Below are 15,014 nucleotides of genomic sequence, written 5' to 3' on the forward strand. Positions count from 1 at the left end.
TTCTTTCCGAGTCGGGGAAAGTGGTATAAACACTAACTAATATTGCAACAAATACAAAAGTAGAAATTATGATATTCTGCTTGGCAGTGCTTTGGTCCTTTTTTGTGTGCGTGTTGCAAACGGAACTAAAGTTAACTCCAGCTTGACTCAGTGGCGACACATCTTGTGAACTCTGGGCTAACGAAGATGAAGTGCAGTTAAACAAAACGGCGTGAAAATCAAAGAAACTCAACAAAACCATCCGTCTACTGGAAAGAACTCGTAGAAGTATTGCTCTGTTTGTGTCCGTAAAAAGAACGCGTGGCGATTCGTGCTAATGACTATGAGATGAAAGTAACCCAGAGCCCCCCCGACTCTGTGGTGAACGTACAGACACTGCATGTGATGCTTCCTGACCCGTGAGGAAAAGCTTAAGATTAAGAAGAGCTCTAGAAAAAGCCTGGGATGAAATTAGTGGAGGCAGAAGTGAAACAAGTCCTGGTTGGTCTCTCGCTCCGGTTAATCAGATGCAACAAAAAGCTGCGAGGCGCTGGGGGGGGGGGGGGGGGATACTGGGGGACTTGAGTCTCCAAGAGGGAAGCGGTTGGAGCGAGTGCACAGTAAATGTGTTTGATTGGAGATGAAAGGGTGCCCGAGTTTCCTCCGAGGGCCGAGCATCTAATGGCTTTCGTTACTGCACGATGTACCAGCAGGTGTCAGCAAAGCAAACGGTAACGAGGACACGCAGCAAACGCGCCCTTAGATGAATTATTCACCGTGAGCCTAATGAATGGTAAGCACGATGCCTCGTGAGCAGCTTGAGCTCCGCCTCCTCGACGCCATCGCATTCAGCAAGGCAGAGCAACAATGACGGACTGAATCCCGACTGGTGACGAGCACTTCCTTTGCATGTTTTCTTGGCTTGAAAGATCTGTATTTTATCTATCTCAAGGCGGTCGGGATGACTCATCACCTCTCGGAAATGAAACGGCAGGGAGTCCCAACTCGACAGGACTTTTGATACATCAGAGCAGTAAGACGGCGGAGATCAATACAGCTTCCCATATCTGAGACACTGCGGGGGTAAACACGCCAGTCGCAAAAACAAACCAGCAGACGTGGTTGTGTCGAACTTTGACTTGCGTCTTTATGATGTGACCTTTGACTCACACAAATAGATCTGACCTATTAAACAGCTTGACCTTCAAACACTCGGCGTTGTTGACTTCACACGTCCAGATGAGGTTTCAGCATCGCTAGGGAAGCAACAAATAGCTGTTAAATCAGGAAGTTACACAATTATTTCATTAATCATGAAATCATGCTTGATGAATTTCCCTAAAGAGACAGAAGGTAGTTGCGCGTAGAAAAGGTAACTTTTCAACAAATCAAATTAAAATGTAAATTATAAAATGATCAGAATGTAAAACAATGTATTTTCACCAGTTAAAGATTTTTTAACGGGACGAGTCTAAGATAAACGTGTTACCATGGATACAAAAACTAGAAATTCTTTAAAAACCAGCGTTGGCAATTGTTTTTTGTAAAGTTTGTGAAATAATATGAGACCAAACCACCCACTAGAAGACCCCAAGTCAATTCGTAACTATGGAGACCGTATTAACAATAATGACCACCCTAAATCACAGCAGACACCTCATCTGGATTCGGTTGGTGCATCTAGAAAGTTTTGTGAAAGAATCTTAAATAATTTGAGTTATGCTCCTGATATAAAACACGACAGACTAAATAATCATCTGTCATATGGTGGGAGGACGTGTCGGATGGATTGGCCTTCGCCTCCTGTTTGCGTTCAGCCGGCACCCGTCTGTCTCATGTCAACTAAATCCCGGCTTCGCAATTTTACTGCTGCTTCCATGAGCTCCTCTCAATTCCCAATCCCTTCCTGCCTCGACTCCCTTTCTCCCCTTGTCGGCGGCTGAGGATGAAGGGAAGATCAGATTTGTCCCTAAATGTATGACCAACATGACGGTAAAACTAACCTGCAGTGGTGAGACGCTGACGGAGAACAGATTTTTGGTCACGCCTCATTCATTTACGCTCCAGACTGATGGATCTGGATTTCTCGGTGTTCCGTTCCTGCTTCCTTTCAATCTTCATCCCTTGGTAATGCTTCATGGTTGATAGATCACAGAAAAAGGGTTTCAAATCACTGTCAGCTCTGACCTTTCCTTTGGAAATTGGCCCACACACACGCATATTTATGTGCAATGGCGGAACTCCACCTCTACAAATAGAAATAAACGTAACCGGAACGCCGAGGTCATCGCCCTTTGTTTCACAAGACAAACGGGCAAATTAGTCAAATCTATTTGCAAAAGGTCACAGCAGATACTCTAACGCCTTTTCATTTTGCACCGCCCTCCTCCTCTCCTGGACTGTCACCCCCCACCCCCCATCTTCCGGTTCCATCTGTCTTACTCTGGAACGTTTTCTAAACGGACAAACTGAATACGTCTCGCTTTCCGAAACTAGTTTTCACCATCCGTGCAAATTCTCAATCATGAAATTCTACTAAGTTTCATTTTTTTAAAAGTCTGGCTAATTGCCATGACAACCTGACAAATGAAAAGGGCAAAAATCCGGGTGGGGTAGTCGTACACAAATTGATTTTATTCTCCAGTGACTGTACTCCAACTTTAAAAAACGATGTGCGGGTCAGTTTATGCAGGATTAACTTTACATGTCGGGGGAATCTATTTGTCCTCTAATATGGTGAATAATCTGGGAAATGACAGTTTTCTTTTCATATTAATTTATGGCTTGGATGTTTTGTTTGATGTTTTAAAAAAATAATAAAAGCATCAGTTGTTTGAGCAGGCAATCCTTCATGTCTTATCTCTCTAAACCTGGACGTGCGACACCCCTGCCTGAGATTTACCCCTCAGGTGTGATTGATTTACACAAGGCGGAGTTATTAAACACCTTCTGGTTTTCAAGGAGCGGGAAATGAGACCAAACATCACGGCGATATGTGGCGAGAAAGTGTTTTTTGACATTCACAAATGGAAACGGATGCCCTTGCCAAATGTGGATGCATTGCTCTTTAAGAACAGAAAATGAATGGACTGCGTGGAAAGTGGCGGATGGCCTTGACCTTGAGCAAGTCATTTCACATACGTGTGGCTCGGAAGACCGCGAGTGAGCCAAGATTTACATAGAAATGTTTATCCGGTGCCAACGACAGGAAAAGCTTTCCACATCAATTTGTGACGAGGTCACAGCACTCGAGAGAAAATAAATTCACGTTCGATTATCTTTGTCTCTAAAATGCTTTCATATTTTAATGAAGTAATCCAAGTTTTATTTTTTTGCTGCTGAATATTAAGACGGATTTAAATCCTCTCCCTGCTACATCCAAAAGGCATTTTGAATTGTGACTTTAATCAGAACTTTAAAGTGAGGTCAAATGAAGTATTGTAGTATTATAAATATTTGAAAGCAGTGATTTTAATCTCTCATAATTAACTCATTAAAAGAGGTATTAAATGAGCCCAGCATTTGCAGTTTTATGTCCCAAACACTTTCCTTTCATACATTATTTCTCTCGAAAAACATTGAATTGTCTATTTTTGGTCTCTATCATCTGACGAAGTTATTTTGTACATTTTATTGGCCACAGTCCTGATTTATGTTTTGATAATACTGTCCTTGTAATTCAAATCGCACTTACTCTTTTTATTTTCTACCCGGTTTCTCTCCTCTTCTTCCATCCGTCCATCTTTGTTCCTCCGGTCTCCCTTGAAATGCGAGGCCACTGGTTCTGAAAGCAACCATTTCATTTCATCACCTCCCTGCACCGGCAAGTTGGAACTTTCTTCTGTTTCTGTATCTTTCATTTAATTTCATTTCAACGTTGACTGGTTTTGACTGGTGGAGTTGTGTGTTTCGGCTTTAAAATCTCCCGACGGCGTCAGAATGAGTGGAGCAGCTTTCTAAATGAGAGCGATCCCCCACAGGAATACAGCCAGACAAATGTCACGTGATCCCGCTGCCGAGCGTCTTAGTGCGTTGAGTTTAATTGAGGATGCAATGCTCTGCAAACGAGGATGTGTGGTCCATCGAAAGAACAAGGACTCAAGCAAACCACAATCTGTCTGCTCTGTGGCAAAAAAAATAGAAATCTGGATTTCAAGTCTGTTAGAAAAAGCTAACTACAAGGGTGACGCTGTGGGGGTGGGGGGGGTCTAAGTAAGACAGGTTGACTTCGGTGTTGCACAATTTGTCTTTGGTCACGGCGGTAAACCGAGTTTGAGAAGTGGAGAAGAGAGGCTGTGACTCGGTGCGAGTCCATCTTCAGTCCGTGGCAGGTCGAGAAGCTCAAATCTTGTCTCCACTTCAGCACTTTTTCGTAGTCTGTTTAGATTCTGAATGCATCGGCGTGCACACACAATGGCTAATAGGCCTCTTGTGTCATGATTATCTGGGTAATTGGAGCAGCTATGATTAAATGTCATGTTCTTTACCATCAGCTTTCAAGTTTTATTCCTAATTATAATGGGCTTGTTCATTATTTATAGCCCTGGCAGAGCCGGGTCCTTGAATCCAGACAAATGTTCGCCAGTAAACAACAATAGGGACAAATGGACTTGGGAGGGACAACATATCCCATTTGGGAGTGACTCCCTTATTATTCACTTTCCAGGGTGAAGTGAGGAGAAGTGAAACGCTGCACCGGCTGCAGGTTGGTGTGTTGCTTTCAAACGCCACATTTTGATTTGTGAATCTTCGGAGGAGTCGAGAAATTGTGCGTTACACCGCTGTGATGTGTTTTGTGTTTTATTGGCGCATGACTTGCTCAATATGCCTCCTTCCCTGGGTCAAATGATGGACGGCGGTTGTCATCCCGGAATGAAGCCTGTATCATCCCGAGCTCTCCAAGGCGGCTGCCGTGGATCCGCATCACTCACTGGTGTCGAGTTAAAAATGACAAGGTTGGCATTAAAGCCCAGATGGGGGAGTCTGCTGGATATCGGGCGGCCTGAACTCCAATAATCAAAGTTTTACTCGAGGACTTGATATGCTAAAGTCAGCTCCAACACATTTCTGATTTACATTCAGCTGAGCCGGAGCGATTTACAACGGCCAGAGGTCAGTCCAGATGCTGTCGAATCGATGCGCGTTCCACGAGCGGCTGTCGCCATCGAGACGTTCCAGAAGGCTCTTGAAGTTTTCTTCTTCTGCTTGTTTAATGGCAGCATTCCAGATGTACGCCAACCCTTGGGAGGACCAAGAGCTGTTTACACCATCATGCTTCATATGTAGAGTCTCGCCTGGAGAATGCGGAGTAGTTGCACTGCGGTACTATGAACCCCCTTTAACCCTAACAGCAGCCACAGGCCATGTCATCCACGCCTTCAGTGATGTGTCCAAGAAGAAAGTTCAAAGGCACTTGCTATTTCATCCCAGTCTCCTATACATCCTCACCTGTCCACCAGACATCGCTGGTGAGGTTTTTAGCTCCTGGTTCCAGCTCCTTCCTGTGATTCCTGTCTTATTCTTCACTTTTGATGGAACTTGAAAAGACTGTTGCACCTGCAGGACCCGAGCGTGCCATCTGAGCCGTGTGAGAATCCTGGCATTGATGTTATCTGTCGATTTGAATAGTCGCCCACCCTGAATGCTCTCTGTGAGCTCTCTTCTGTGCTGCTTTTCTTTAAGTGTTTACACTTTGCTGAACTGAGCAAGGCCGGTCAGTTGGTTCTATCAAGTCTTTGGCATCGGCGTATCTTCGTGACAAAGATGTAATCCTAGCTTTGGGTTCAGCGCTCCTTCTTCCTCTTCAAACCTGTTCGGCAACAATTTGCAAGATCGAAATGCACAAATTGTGAGTTTTGTTAATCTAGAAGCTTAGTAGTGCCGCTCCATCGGGTTCTAATCCATTTGTTACCTGATTACTGATGTGTGTGTGTGGGGGGGGGGGGGGGGGGGGGAATTATGGTATTCCACTTCTGCACCTAAATCCGACACACTGGTAAAGTTTTTGCACCGGTCCTTCCAAACTCTGCGTGCCAGGATGAGCACAAAAGATTGCAGTGATTTCAGGTATTTTATGCCTTTGTGTATAAAAATTATGTCTTTGGATGAATTGTTCAAATGATCGACAATAAGTCTGGTAGGCCGCCACCCCTCGAGCCATTATCTCAATCCCTTACCGCCGCCGTCATAAAAACAAAATGTTTTTCCTGGTTATCGACGTGTGACGCTGCTCTGTGCGCCTTCACTAAAAAGCGTGCATTGAATGTCTAACAGATTTAATTCAACAAGACGGTTGAAATATCATTTCCATCAGTTTCCCCGAAAACGTCATGTGAATGTAAAATATGTTAATGAGTGCTAAACGCATGCAAGAAATGTAACAAGCTTTAATTCGGTCTTGTTATTAATCACAAACGGCAACCAATCATAAATGCCAAACACGTGTTCTGATTAATGGTCCAAGAGAAAAGTCGATTGGAAAAAACAAGGATCAAGAAGAGCCATAAAGACGAATCAATTGGACTTGCTCAATTAGTCGCCTCTAAGATATTTACAATAATAAGCAATAATAGACATTTAAATTTGGCTAAGGATCCACTTAAATGCAGTAAAGGCTCCAATAATAGTTTTTCATGCTGAAAGTTGAAGGTTGGACATTTTGGAGTTAAGGTCAGAGAGACTTCAATGGTTTGGACATGTCCAGAGGAGAGACGGGGACTATATCGATGGAAGGATGCTAACAGGGCTAGAGGTCGACCCAGGAGACGATGCATGAGCATAGTGAGGGAGGACATGAGTGGATGTGTGGGGGGGGATGATGCAAAGGACAGGGTGAAGTGGAGAAGGTTGGTTTGATTTACCTCGACCTGGATGAAATACTCTGGATTCCCATGCAGGAACGTCTGTGGCGTGGAACGTGGCCTGCTGTAGTAGGACTCGACATGTCCGAGTTTAGTCCAGAGTTTTTGCCATAACTTTGGTGGCAAGTCATTTTAAATTAAAGTATTTAATTTTTGCTTCTACCACCCTCTGAGTCTCTCTGCATGGTAACACCATTGAGTAATGCACTAATGCCCTCGCGTCAGTCAGTCCCCCCCCCCCCCCTTTGGCTCGCTGCCCTGAATCTCCTCCTCCCCACTTACGTAACGATCCGCTGTTAATTTATCTGTTTAGGTAATGACATGGCAAAAGACTCACGCAGGCAATCCCATTACCCATCAGGCCAAGGGTCTTAGCTTCAAGAACATTGTAGACGAGCTTAACAAAAAAAAATCATTCCTCGTTCATTCATGAAGAGTGAGCCTCTTCCAACGCCATCGCTTTACCATTGGCGAGCGCGCTGTTGACAATAATCAATCTACATGCATGGTGTCTCACTATCAATGCCTCCTCACGTCTCACCATTGGGGTTAATTCATTTGTTTAGATTTTCTGTCATGTCCTGATGGATTCTTATGCGTTTAAATGGCCGTTAATGCAAGAGCAGCAAAATAATAATAAAAAACAACGCAAGTATTTTAGAGAGTCTGTTATCAGCGACTATCACTGTTCAAACGTAGGAGTTAATTTCCCTGGCTTGTCTGACGGATGATCTGTCTACCTGTGGTTTTGTTTTTATTTCATCCTGTCATTCTTCCTGTCTATAAACGGCGTGTTGACATGCCCGTGTGTGACCTGTCAACCTCTCGTTGTCGAGTACGCAGAGAGATGAGATCGTGTTTCTCAAGGACCGCGCTGCTGCTGTTAGAAACGAGAGAAGAAAAAAAAAGAAAGCGAGGAGAGGAGCAACAAGACAATAAAACGTCTGTCAAGTCTAGTCTCATGGCTTTGAAAATAAAATAAAGCTGCCGTGCCTCTGACTGTAAGGCAGAAGGGTGAGGAGTTTTTGTGGGAGGGCTTAACGAATGCATTTTTGGAAATGTCTGTGATCAACAACCCAGAGACTCCAGTGATCGCATCACCTGTTCATCTCAAAAACAGTTCAGAGTTCATTGTGAGCTCTGAGCACAGCCAGTTGGAGCTCAGAGTGTGGTGGGGGCATTTATTGGCTTGCAGCCAGGTGACGCATTGTAATATTGATTAGAGTGGAATAGTCAAACAGTAGCCTAATTAAAACCAACAATAAGAGCGAATCGTCGACAGCATTTTGTTTATATTGTGATGTCACTGATCATAACCCAATAAAAACACACATCTCCTTTATTTCTAGGATATTCTTGCGTGTACAAAGATAAAATGGTGCAATTTGAAATCTGTTGTTTTGGTCGAACAAATCTGTCTCTGAAATCTACCTTTATGATTTATTTACATTGCTTTTAAGGTTTGGAATATGAGCGATCACTCTGTGGTTCTCAGTTCTTGAGTGGTTTGCTTTTTTTAGCACACATTTTCTAAACATTAAACAGATTTCAATTTATAAAAATGTCAATACTACAAGAAAATGGAGAAATGAGCCGAAGCTAAAAAGTGGAGATATTTAAAGGGCAGAATTTAGAAAATTCAGTCTTTGTGAACTTACTTTGTGAAGTTTAATTCTATTTTTACCGAAGATTCTAGGGCAACATAACACTTTACTTTCCTTAGTTTTTTCCAGAGTTAGTTCTTAGCAGAATTTTTTTCTTATTCAAAGATGTATTTTCTTTTTTTATGGCTGTACAAGCGATGTTACTGTGGTGTGATTATCTGGAGTCCGTGGACATTTGTTCAAAGTATTTACCGGTAGTTTCCCTGTCGTCGCTCAGACGTTATGGAATGTTCAGATTCATGAACGGTTCGCGTTGCACATCTCGCTAATAAGGGAGTTGCGGATTTCTGAAACGGGTGTGTCAAATAACAATGGCTGCATTCCATTTCGAATGTCACTGCGTCACAACTCTTGGGATTTTTTTAAGAAACCAAAGCCATCACTTATTTATTTTTGGCAACCGCTATGGTTTTTGTTTGACTGGCTCATATAAAATGCTCGCCGCTACATTCTTTGACCAAGCAGACGACAAAGCCACAGAAGAGGTTTGTGGGATGCTGCTAGCGCCATGTATGCTAATTATGCTAATAATTTATCTCATTCTTCGAACTGAAAACACACTTTAATGCATTCTATCACATAAATTGACATGAATTTATAACTGCAAAGAAAATTTCAAACTAAAAATGCACAAATAAAATAATCTCTTTGAATCATTTTAGGACAGGTTTATTTTATCATTCACCTGAATGCTCAAGTCAATCAATTTGTTTCAGCTTTCAGAACAAAGCTCTAAACATCTCCCATCCTTTCACTTTCTGTTTGATTCAGTCGGGTGTCCTTGCAATTTTCAGGAAACGGTAGGGACCAGAAAGAGGGAAAAGGAGAGCCATCAAGGTGCACAAGGAAGGAAGGAGGGAAGGGGAAGTTGAGTGTGGATCGAGTGTGTGCGTGTGTGGGTGGAACATACGGAAAGCAGAAAAACAGGAACAAGGTGTACATGCCAAAGTACACCTGCACACCTGCAGCGCCGTCACTCCTTTCCCATGATTTACAGGTGTTTGGATCGGAGGCAGCAAAATGTGAAACCGCATCTCGCTTTATTTTTAGAGCACCTTCAGCATTCTTGATTTCTTCTACGGATTTCAGAGACTAAGAAGTTGATCTTTTGCATTATTTATTTAGAGGTGAGAGGACTACATTTTCTTTCTTTCTGTTTTTTTTAAACCTACAAATCCAATGGAGGTGTGGTCTATTAAGGTCCTCGTCCTCTTCTGTTACGGTGAGTTGGATCTCTGTTCAAACAAAGTCTCTTAATAGTAATAAATAATAGTGCTAACGTAGTTTGGAATACGTGATGGTGTGTGACTGATCAAATATTGTACAGGGGATGTTTTTAATGGCTTCTGTGCGTAATTTCCGACATTTCACAAGAATGAACAGGCTGTATTTAAACAGTAAAACACTCAATAAGTCTCCGTGTGTTGCTCAACGGCTTGAAAGAGGTCAATGTGTGAATCGCACAAGAAGGTAGTGAACATCCTGGACGGTGATATTCTGTACCTCGCGCCTGAACACCAGCAAATATTTCCTCGGGTCAATAATCCTCTTTTTACGGAAGAAAATATTGTCCTTACCTCTGTTATAGCATAACGCGTGGACAATAAAATAAAGAACGCAATTCCACTGGCGATGTCTTTAGGAATTCAATTCCCTGGAATAAGACTGGTTGTAAAAGCTTCCATGAAGTGATTCATGTAACCGTTCTTCCCTTACAGCGTGTCTTTCCACTGGCAGCGGGAAAGTGCACTTTGTCTCCAGGAACTTTAACAACACACTTCACTGGGACGCTGCACAGCCTGCCTTCCCCGAGGAAGACATCACCTACAGCGTCGAGTACCGGAGGTGAGGCCTCCATGAGAGTAATTGGTATTTTTGCATAATCACTGTTATTGCCCCCCCCCCCCCTCCCTTCTTTGTTTTTTTTAATAACCTGTGCGGATGTACAGTTCCATATGGAGAGGTGTGTTTGCGGGGTAAACATGTTTGACTTGAACACATTGAGTGCAGCTGTGGTCTCCGGATGGCCCGGCTGTGACGCAGAACGCTGTGTGGACACGTCAGTTTAACTTAAAACGAAGCACACGAAGTTCTCCTCAAGCAGACTTTGGATTAAAAAAAAACTTTTAAATGCTGTGAAAACACACAAATGGCAAATTAAACCTGATCTTGGGAATAATAATCACATCATAGACCTGCGTTGTTATCCGAATGGAATTCTTGTGCCACAATGGTGCAATATTAGATGTGTTGCCTGAAATATGATGAACATGTAAATGTGTAGCTCAAAACCCGCCCCATTGCGATTCAACGGCGCCTTAAAGGCCGTTACTGAAGAGGGCTGTTTAGAATACGCTGCACTCCTCTCTCCTTATGAGACGAGGGCTCGTACTCGGAGCACCGCCCTTGCCGCTACAAATGGTACCATCAAAGTGGAAATGTCATATTTTGAACAAGTAATTATTCATGATCCAGTGTCCCAGACAAATGCCAACTTCTGCCTCGATGGAGAATTAGTCTGACGGGGCTTCCTGCTCCAAACCACCTCCAGAGGCAGAACCGATGTGAGCATAGCAAAATGCTCTCATTCGTCTCCTTTAAAATAATTCAACAAACTAGACAGGTATACAGAGTATAGCGCATAATTCATCCTAACAAAAGGACCAACATGGGGGGGGGGGGGGGCTGAGAATAAAGATCTGGATCAAATTGCCGTTTCCATCAGGGAGTAAAACTCGATACAGCCCAGCTTGGTTTTCACACGCTGCCATGTTGTCATCTCTCCAATACATCTGATCACGTTGATTCTTTTACAGCGATGCCGACAATCAGACCTTTGTCCGAAAAGAAGGCTGTCAGAACATCGCTGCTCTGTCCTGCGACCTGACTGCGGAGACGCCGTCGCTTCACGACGTTCACTACAGGGCGAAGGTTCTCGTTAACGGCCGCCTTCACGGCAAAACGGATACCAGGCTCTCGCCTATAAAGCACAGTGAGGCTTCCCACGCTTACGCTTCTCTTTTTGATGTATTGCTTGATGCGTTCCGTTTAATAAACGCGCTGCTCTGTGTCTCGCAGCTGTTCTCGGACCGCCCATCTTATCCACGCGCACAACGGTCTCGTCCCTGCATGTGAATGTCACCCTGCCCTTGGGGCCAAACGGAGTTTCTGTTGCAGACATCATCGCTAAGAGCAAGAACGGACCCTTCGTCAGTGGGATTGTTTACGTCTTAAGAATCACACACCCAGAGTGGGCTGCGCAGGTGAGTCGGCACCTGTGCAGCGCACGCAATCCTCCGCCAAGCAGCTCCTCCCCCTCTAATGAGTTGATCCGTTCATCTCTTCCTCGCTCGGGGTTTCCAGTATTGATGTTGTTTATCTGACCTCTGCGACCTGCAGCAAACTGAACCGATCAATCGTGATTTGTGTGACTTCAGGTGGACGACTCCACGACGGGCCGCTTCATTATCGGCTTGAAGAACAACCGCACCGAGTACCGCGGCTACGTGGTCTACAAGCCGTCTGTAGAATGGGGTCGTTCGGAAAGCGAGAAGACGGCCTTCACCGTCACGCTGCCAGGTGACGAACTCGGTAGCCGCGCCGTCGTTTCCCTGATGGCAGGGACAGGCTGGTAAAAATTCACAGCCTTTGTTTATGGGCCGTTTCATGCATGAGCTATTATCTCTCTCTGCAGGATGAAGGAATTTTGCAGCTGCCTATGGGGGCATGCAAACCTCGACTGGCGTAGTTAGCTAGCATCTTTTATAACATTCTTTGCACTATAATACCTTTTTGTATTACAGAGGTGCACAAGCAGTTCGAGGTGCATGCATTTATATCTGTCATTTACCTGAAGTAGGTAAATCTATTTCTAAACTTTGACATACTCTCATCCTCCTGTTGACAAATAGAGTTTCCACAGGATTCGTGTCCAAGCTTGTGTGTGTCGCGCAGGAATGTGCGTTAACCGTTTTAAAACGCTTGGGGGGCATCTGATCGTACAAAGGAGTCATCTTATCCTGGATGTGACATCGACTCTCTTCCCCCCTCAGGTGATCCTCTGATGTTTCTGCCATGGATTCTCATAACTGCGGGTCTTCTTGCAGCTGTTGCCATAGCGTCAGCTGTGTGTGTGTGCAACTATGCAAAGGGTGGGAAGCCAAACGGCATGCCACAGCATTTGGTAAGAGTTCTCTTTTGTCATTTGCTTTATCCGGGCCGCAACAAGGAAATTACTTTCCTGGAAGAAGGAATCTGTTGCAACCTCAATCGAAAGAGAATGTTTCAGTGGTGCGTTTTTATCGCTGACAAATATAGAGTGGCTGAAGTCTCTCGGGTGGTTCTATTTATCTTGTATATATAGATTGACTTTGCCCTTTGTAACTATAGAGCGATGAGGAGATGCCATCTCAGCCCGGTCACAGAAAAGTCACCCTTAATCAACGCATTTACATGAAAATGATGGTTTCTTACATGTGACCCTTCAAATGCTCGTTCAAGATCATGTTTCCATGGAAACAACTAAAAGGAAAATTTTCACAAAATATCTGCTGTCTGTTTAGCTGGTATTCATAGTTATTTTTAATGTGAGGGCTATACAAATGTACGTTTTTAACTCTTTTTGAGGACAGTTTTCTGTAATTATCTCTGGCTCTGTGCACAAAAGCTGGACACTCATTTGACTTTGGACCTGTTCTCCGTTATCTTTGAAACAGGCACTGACTTCCGTCACCCAACCCAGGATACTGCAGTCTCTGGATAAGAATCTCATCCTCTCAAAGCCAGAATTCTGCACTCGTAGTGACCAAACGGTCTATGCGACGATCCTGGTGAGACCAAACGTGTCCTCGGTTGGGGTCGGAGGCTACTCCCCGCAGGACATCCCCTGCCGAGTCTGGCAAGGAAGCGACGGCTCCTCTGTGGTGACTGGTGCGCACGGTTCAAGCCCAAATCCTGAGGACGTCAGCGCCCAGTCCTCAGACATTTACAGTGTTGTGGCCGTCCCTCCCGAGGACGGAGACATCCAGCAGGCTACCATTGCAGGCAGAGAAGCCACCAACCAACCGTTATTATGCAGCTATCCGGATAAAGCCGGGCTGAGTGCAAAGCTGAGCTCGCATGGAGTTGCACAATTACCTGCTCCGCACCGTTTTGACAGCGATCCGGCCAGGACACTGCTGCTGGACGCGGTGCGAGACGACAACGGACAGCTGGTGCTGCATTCACTCGCCTTTCAGTTACAGAGCTGCCCGGAAGACACGGGGAGAAAACTTCTCCTGTCCGACCTCATAGAATCCAAGAAGGAGGGGACGTCGCTGCATAGCTCGGACAGCTCGGAATGGTCGGACTCTGGCTGCGATGACGGCGCTCTAAACTCCCCGGTCGAGTCGTACTGCAGCACCCGTCGTCGCGCATCTCAACTGGCTGTTTCTTATTTACGTCAGGAGCGTCGGAGCGCTCCATCCGGGGACGCGTGTGAAACGGGTTACAAACAAAACTGGATGCCTGCCGTCGTTCCAGGACCTGCATCCAGAGACGGCAGCGAATACGAAAGGACGAACTGCTCTTGGGCCTGGTCCAGCCTCAGAAATAAGGATGAAGGTGAGGAAGAAGAGGACAGAGGAGAGGAGCGTTCAATGGAAACTCTTCTGGGAGGTTGGGTTTTAGAAATGCCAGAGTAGCTTTGCTGTATATATTCTTTTGCAACCTAAAGTTAATGTTCATATAAAGACATTTCACTGTACCAGCTGATTCAGCAGGAGGGGTGAACGGGCTGCTCAATGCAGATGAATGACTGTTGGATGTTTAAACTCTCCTCACACGGATTCATCCGGATATTTAACAACCACATTTAATTCCTTGCTGTAAATTGTATTTATATTTTTTCATTTGTAAAACATAAAACAAAATAAAAGTATCTGCATATACCTATAATATGAAAAAGATCTGTGTGCCTGCGTCGTAACTATTTCAAATGTTATTTGTTCACAGAATAAAATTAATCTGGTCGCGATCAGATTTATTTTATTGTCTCAACTTTCAAATAAGTCTGATTCCGATCGGCGTTCAGGAAGAGTTTAAGCCGATAAATCCTCGATGGCTGCGACTGCTGCAAAATATCTTCATGCTCTCAAACAACCGAACACAAAAAAAACTATTAGCGGAACGCTTGCAGCCCATCTTCGACACTTTGGACAGCTGATGCAACATAATGCAGAAAAAAGATGCTGGGAGGGATAATTCATGATCACTGTTTTAGGTTTTAGTGCACTGATGTCATTGTGGTTAATCAAGTTTATTATCTAGCCATAAAACATCATAATATTAGCTTTAGCACCATGAGTTGAGTGTCAGTTGTCTTCCACACATGAATGCAATTTATTACTCTCAAAAATACACAAACCCAAATTAATTTAAATTGTGAAGATTAGATATGACCGCAATAGTCCGGCGCACTGAGCTGTTAAATGGGCTAAATTATAGGAATGATTGTTCTATCCTTACTGTCAAC

General features: G+C 44.2%; 1 protein-coding gene across 1 annotated transcript; it reads left to right on the top strand.

The window, feature by feature from the left end:
• The first annotated feature begins 9,682 nt into the window (after window positions 1-9,682).
• On the top strand, window positions 9,683-14,429 carry ifnlr1 (interferon lambda receptor 1). The gene is made up of 7 exons (XM_068757645.1): window positions 9,683-9,725; window positions 10,222-10,348; window positions 11,320-11,495; window positions 11,582-11,766; window positions 11,941-12,082; window positions 12,556-12,686; window positions 13,219-14,429. Exons 1-7 carry the CDS (start codon window positions 9,683-9,685, stop codon window positions 14,182-14,184), a joined length of 1,770 nt encoding a protein of 589 aa, XP_068613746.1. The 3' UTR covers window positions 14,185-14,429.
• Window positions 14,430-15,014: the final 585 nt, after the last annotated feature.

This window comes from Brachionichthys hirsutus, chromosome 3, assembly GCF_040956055.1.
Source record: "Brachionichthys hirsutus isolate HB-005 chromosome 3, CSIRO-AGI_Bhir_v1, whole genome shotgun sequence".
Lineage (NCBI taxonomy): Eukaryota > Metazoa > Chordata > Actinopteri > Lophiiformes > Brachionichthyidae > Brachionichthys > Brachionichthys hirsutus.

Bases quoted from the DNA above. Each gene is read 5' to 3' on its own strand.
- ifnlr1 (XM_068757645.1), top strand. From the start codon at position 9,683: ATGGAGGTGTGGTCTATTAAGGTCCTCGTCCTCTTCTGTTACG. The intron at 11,496-11,581 runs GTGAGGCTTCCC...TGTGTCTCGCAG, and splicing joins GCTCTCGCCTATAAAGCACA to CTGTTCTCGGACCGCCCATC. The intron at 12,687-13,218 runs GTAAGAGTTCTC...TCTTTGAAACAG, and splicing joins ACGGCATGCCACAGCATTTG to GCACTGACTTCCGTCACCCA.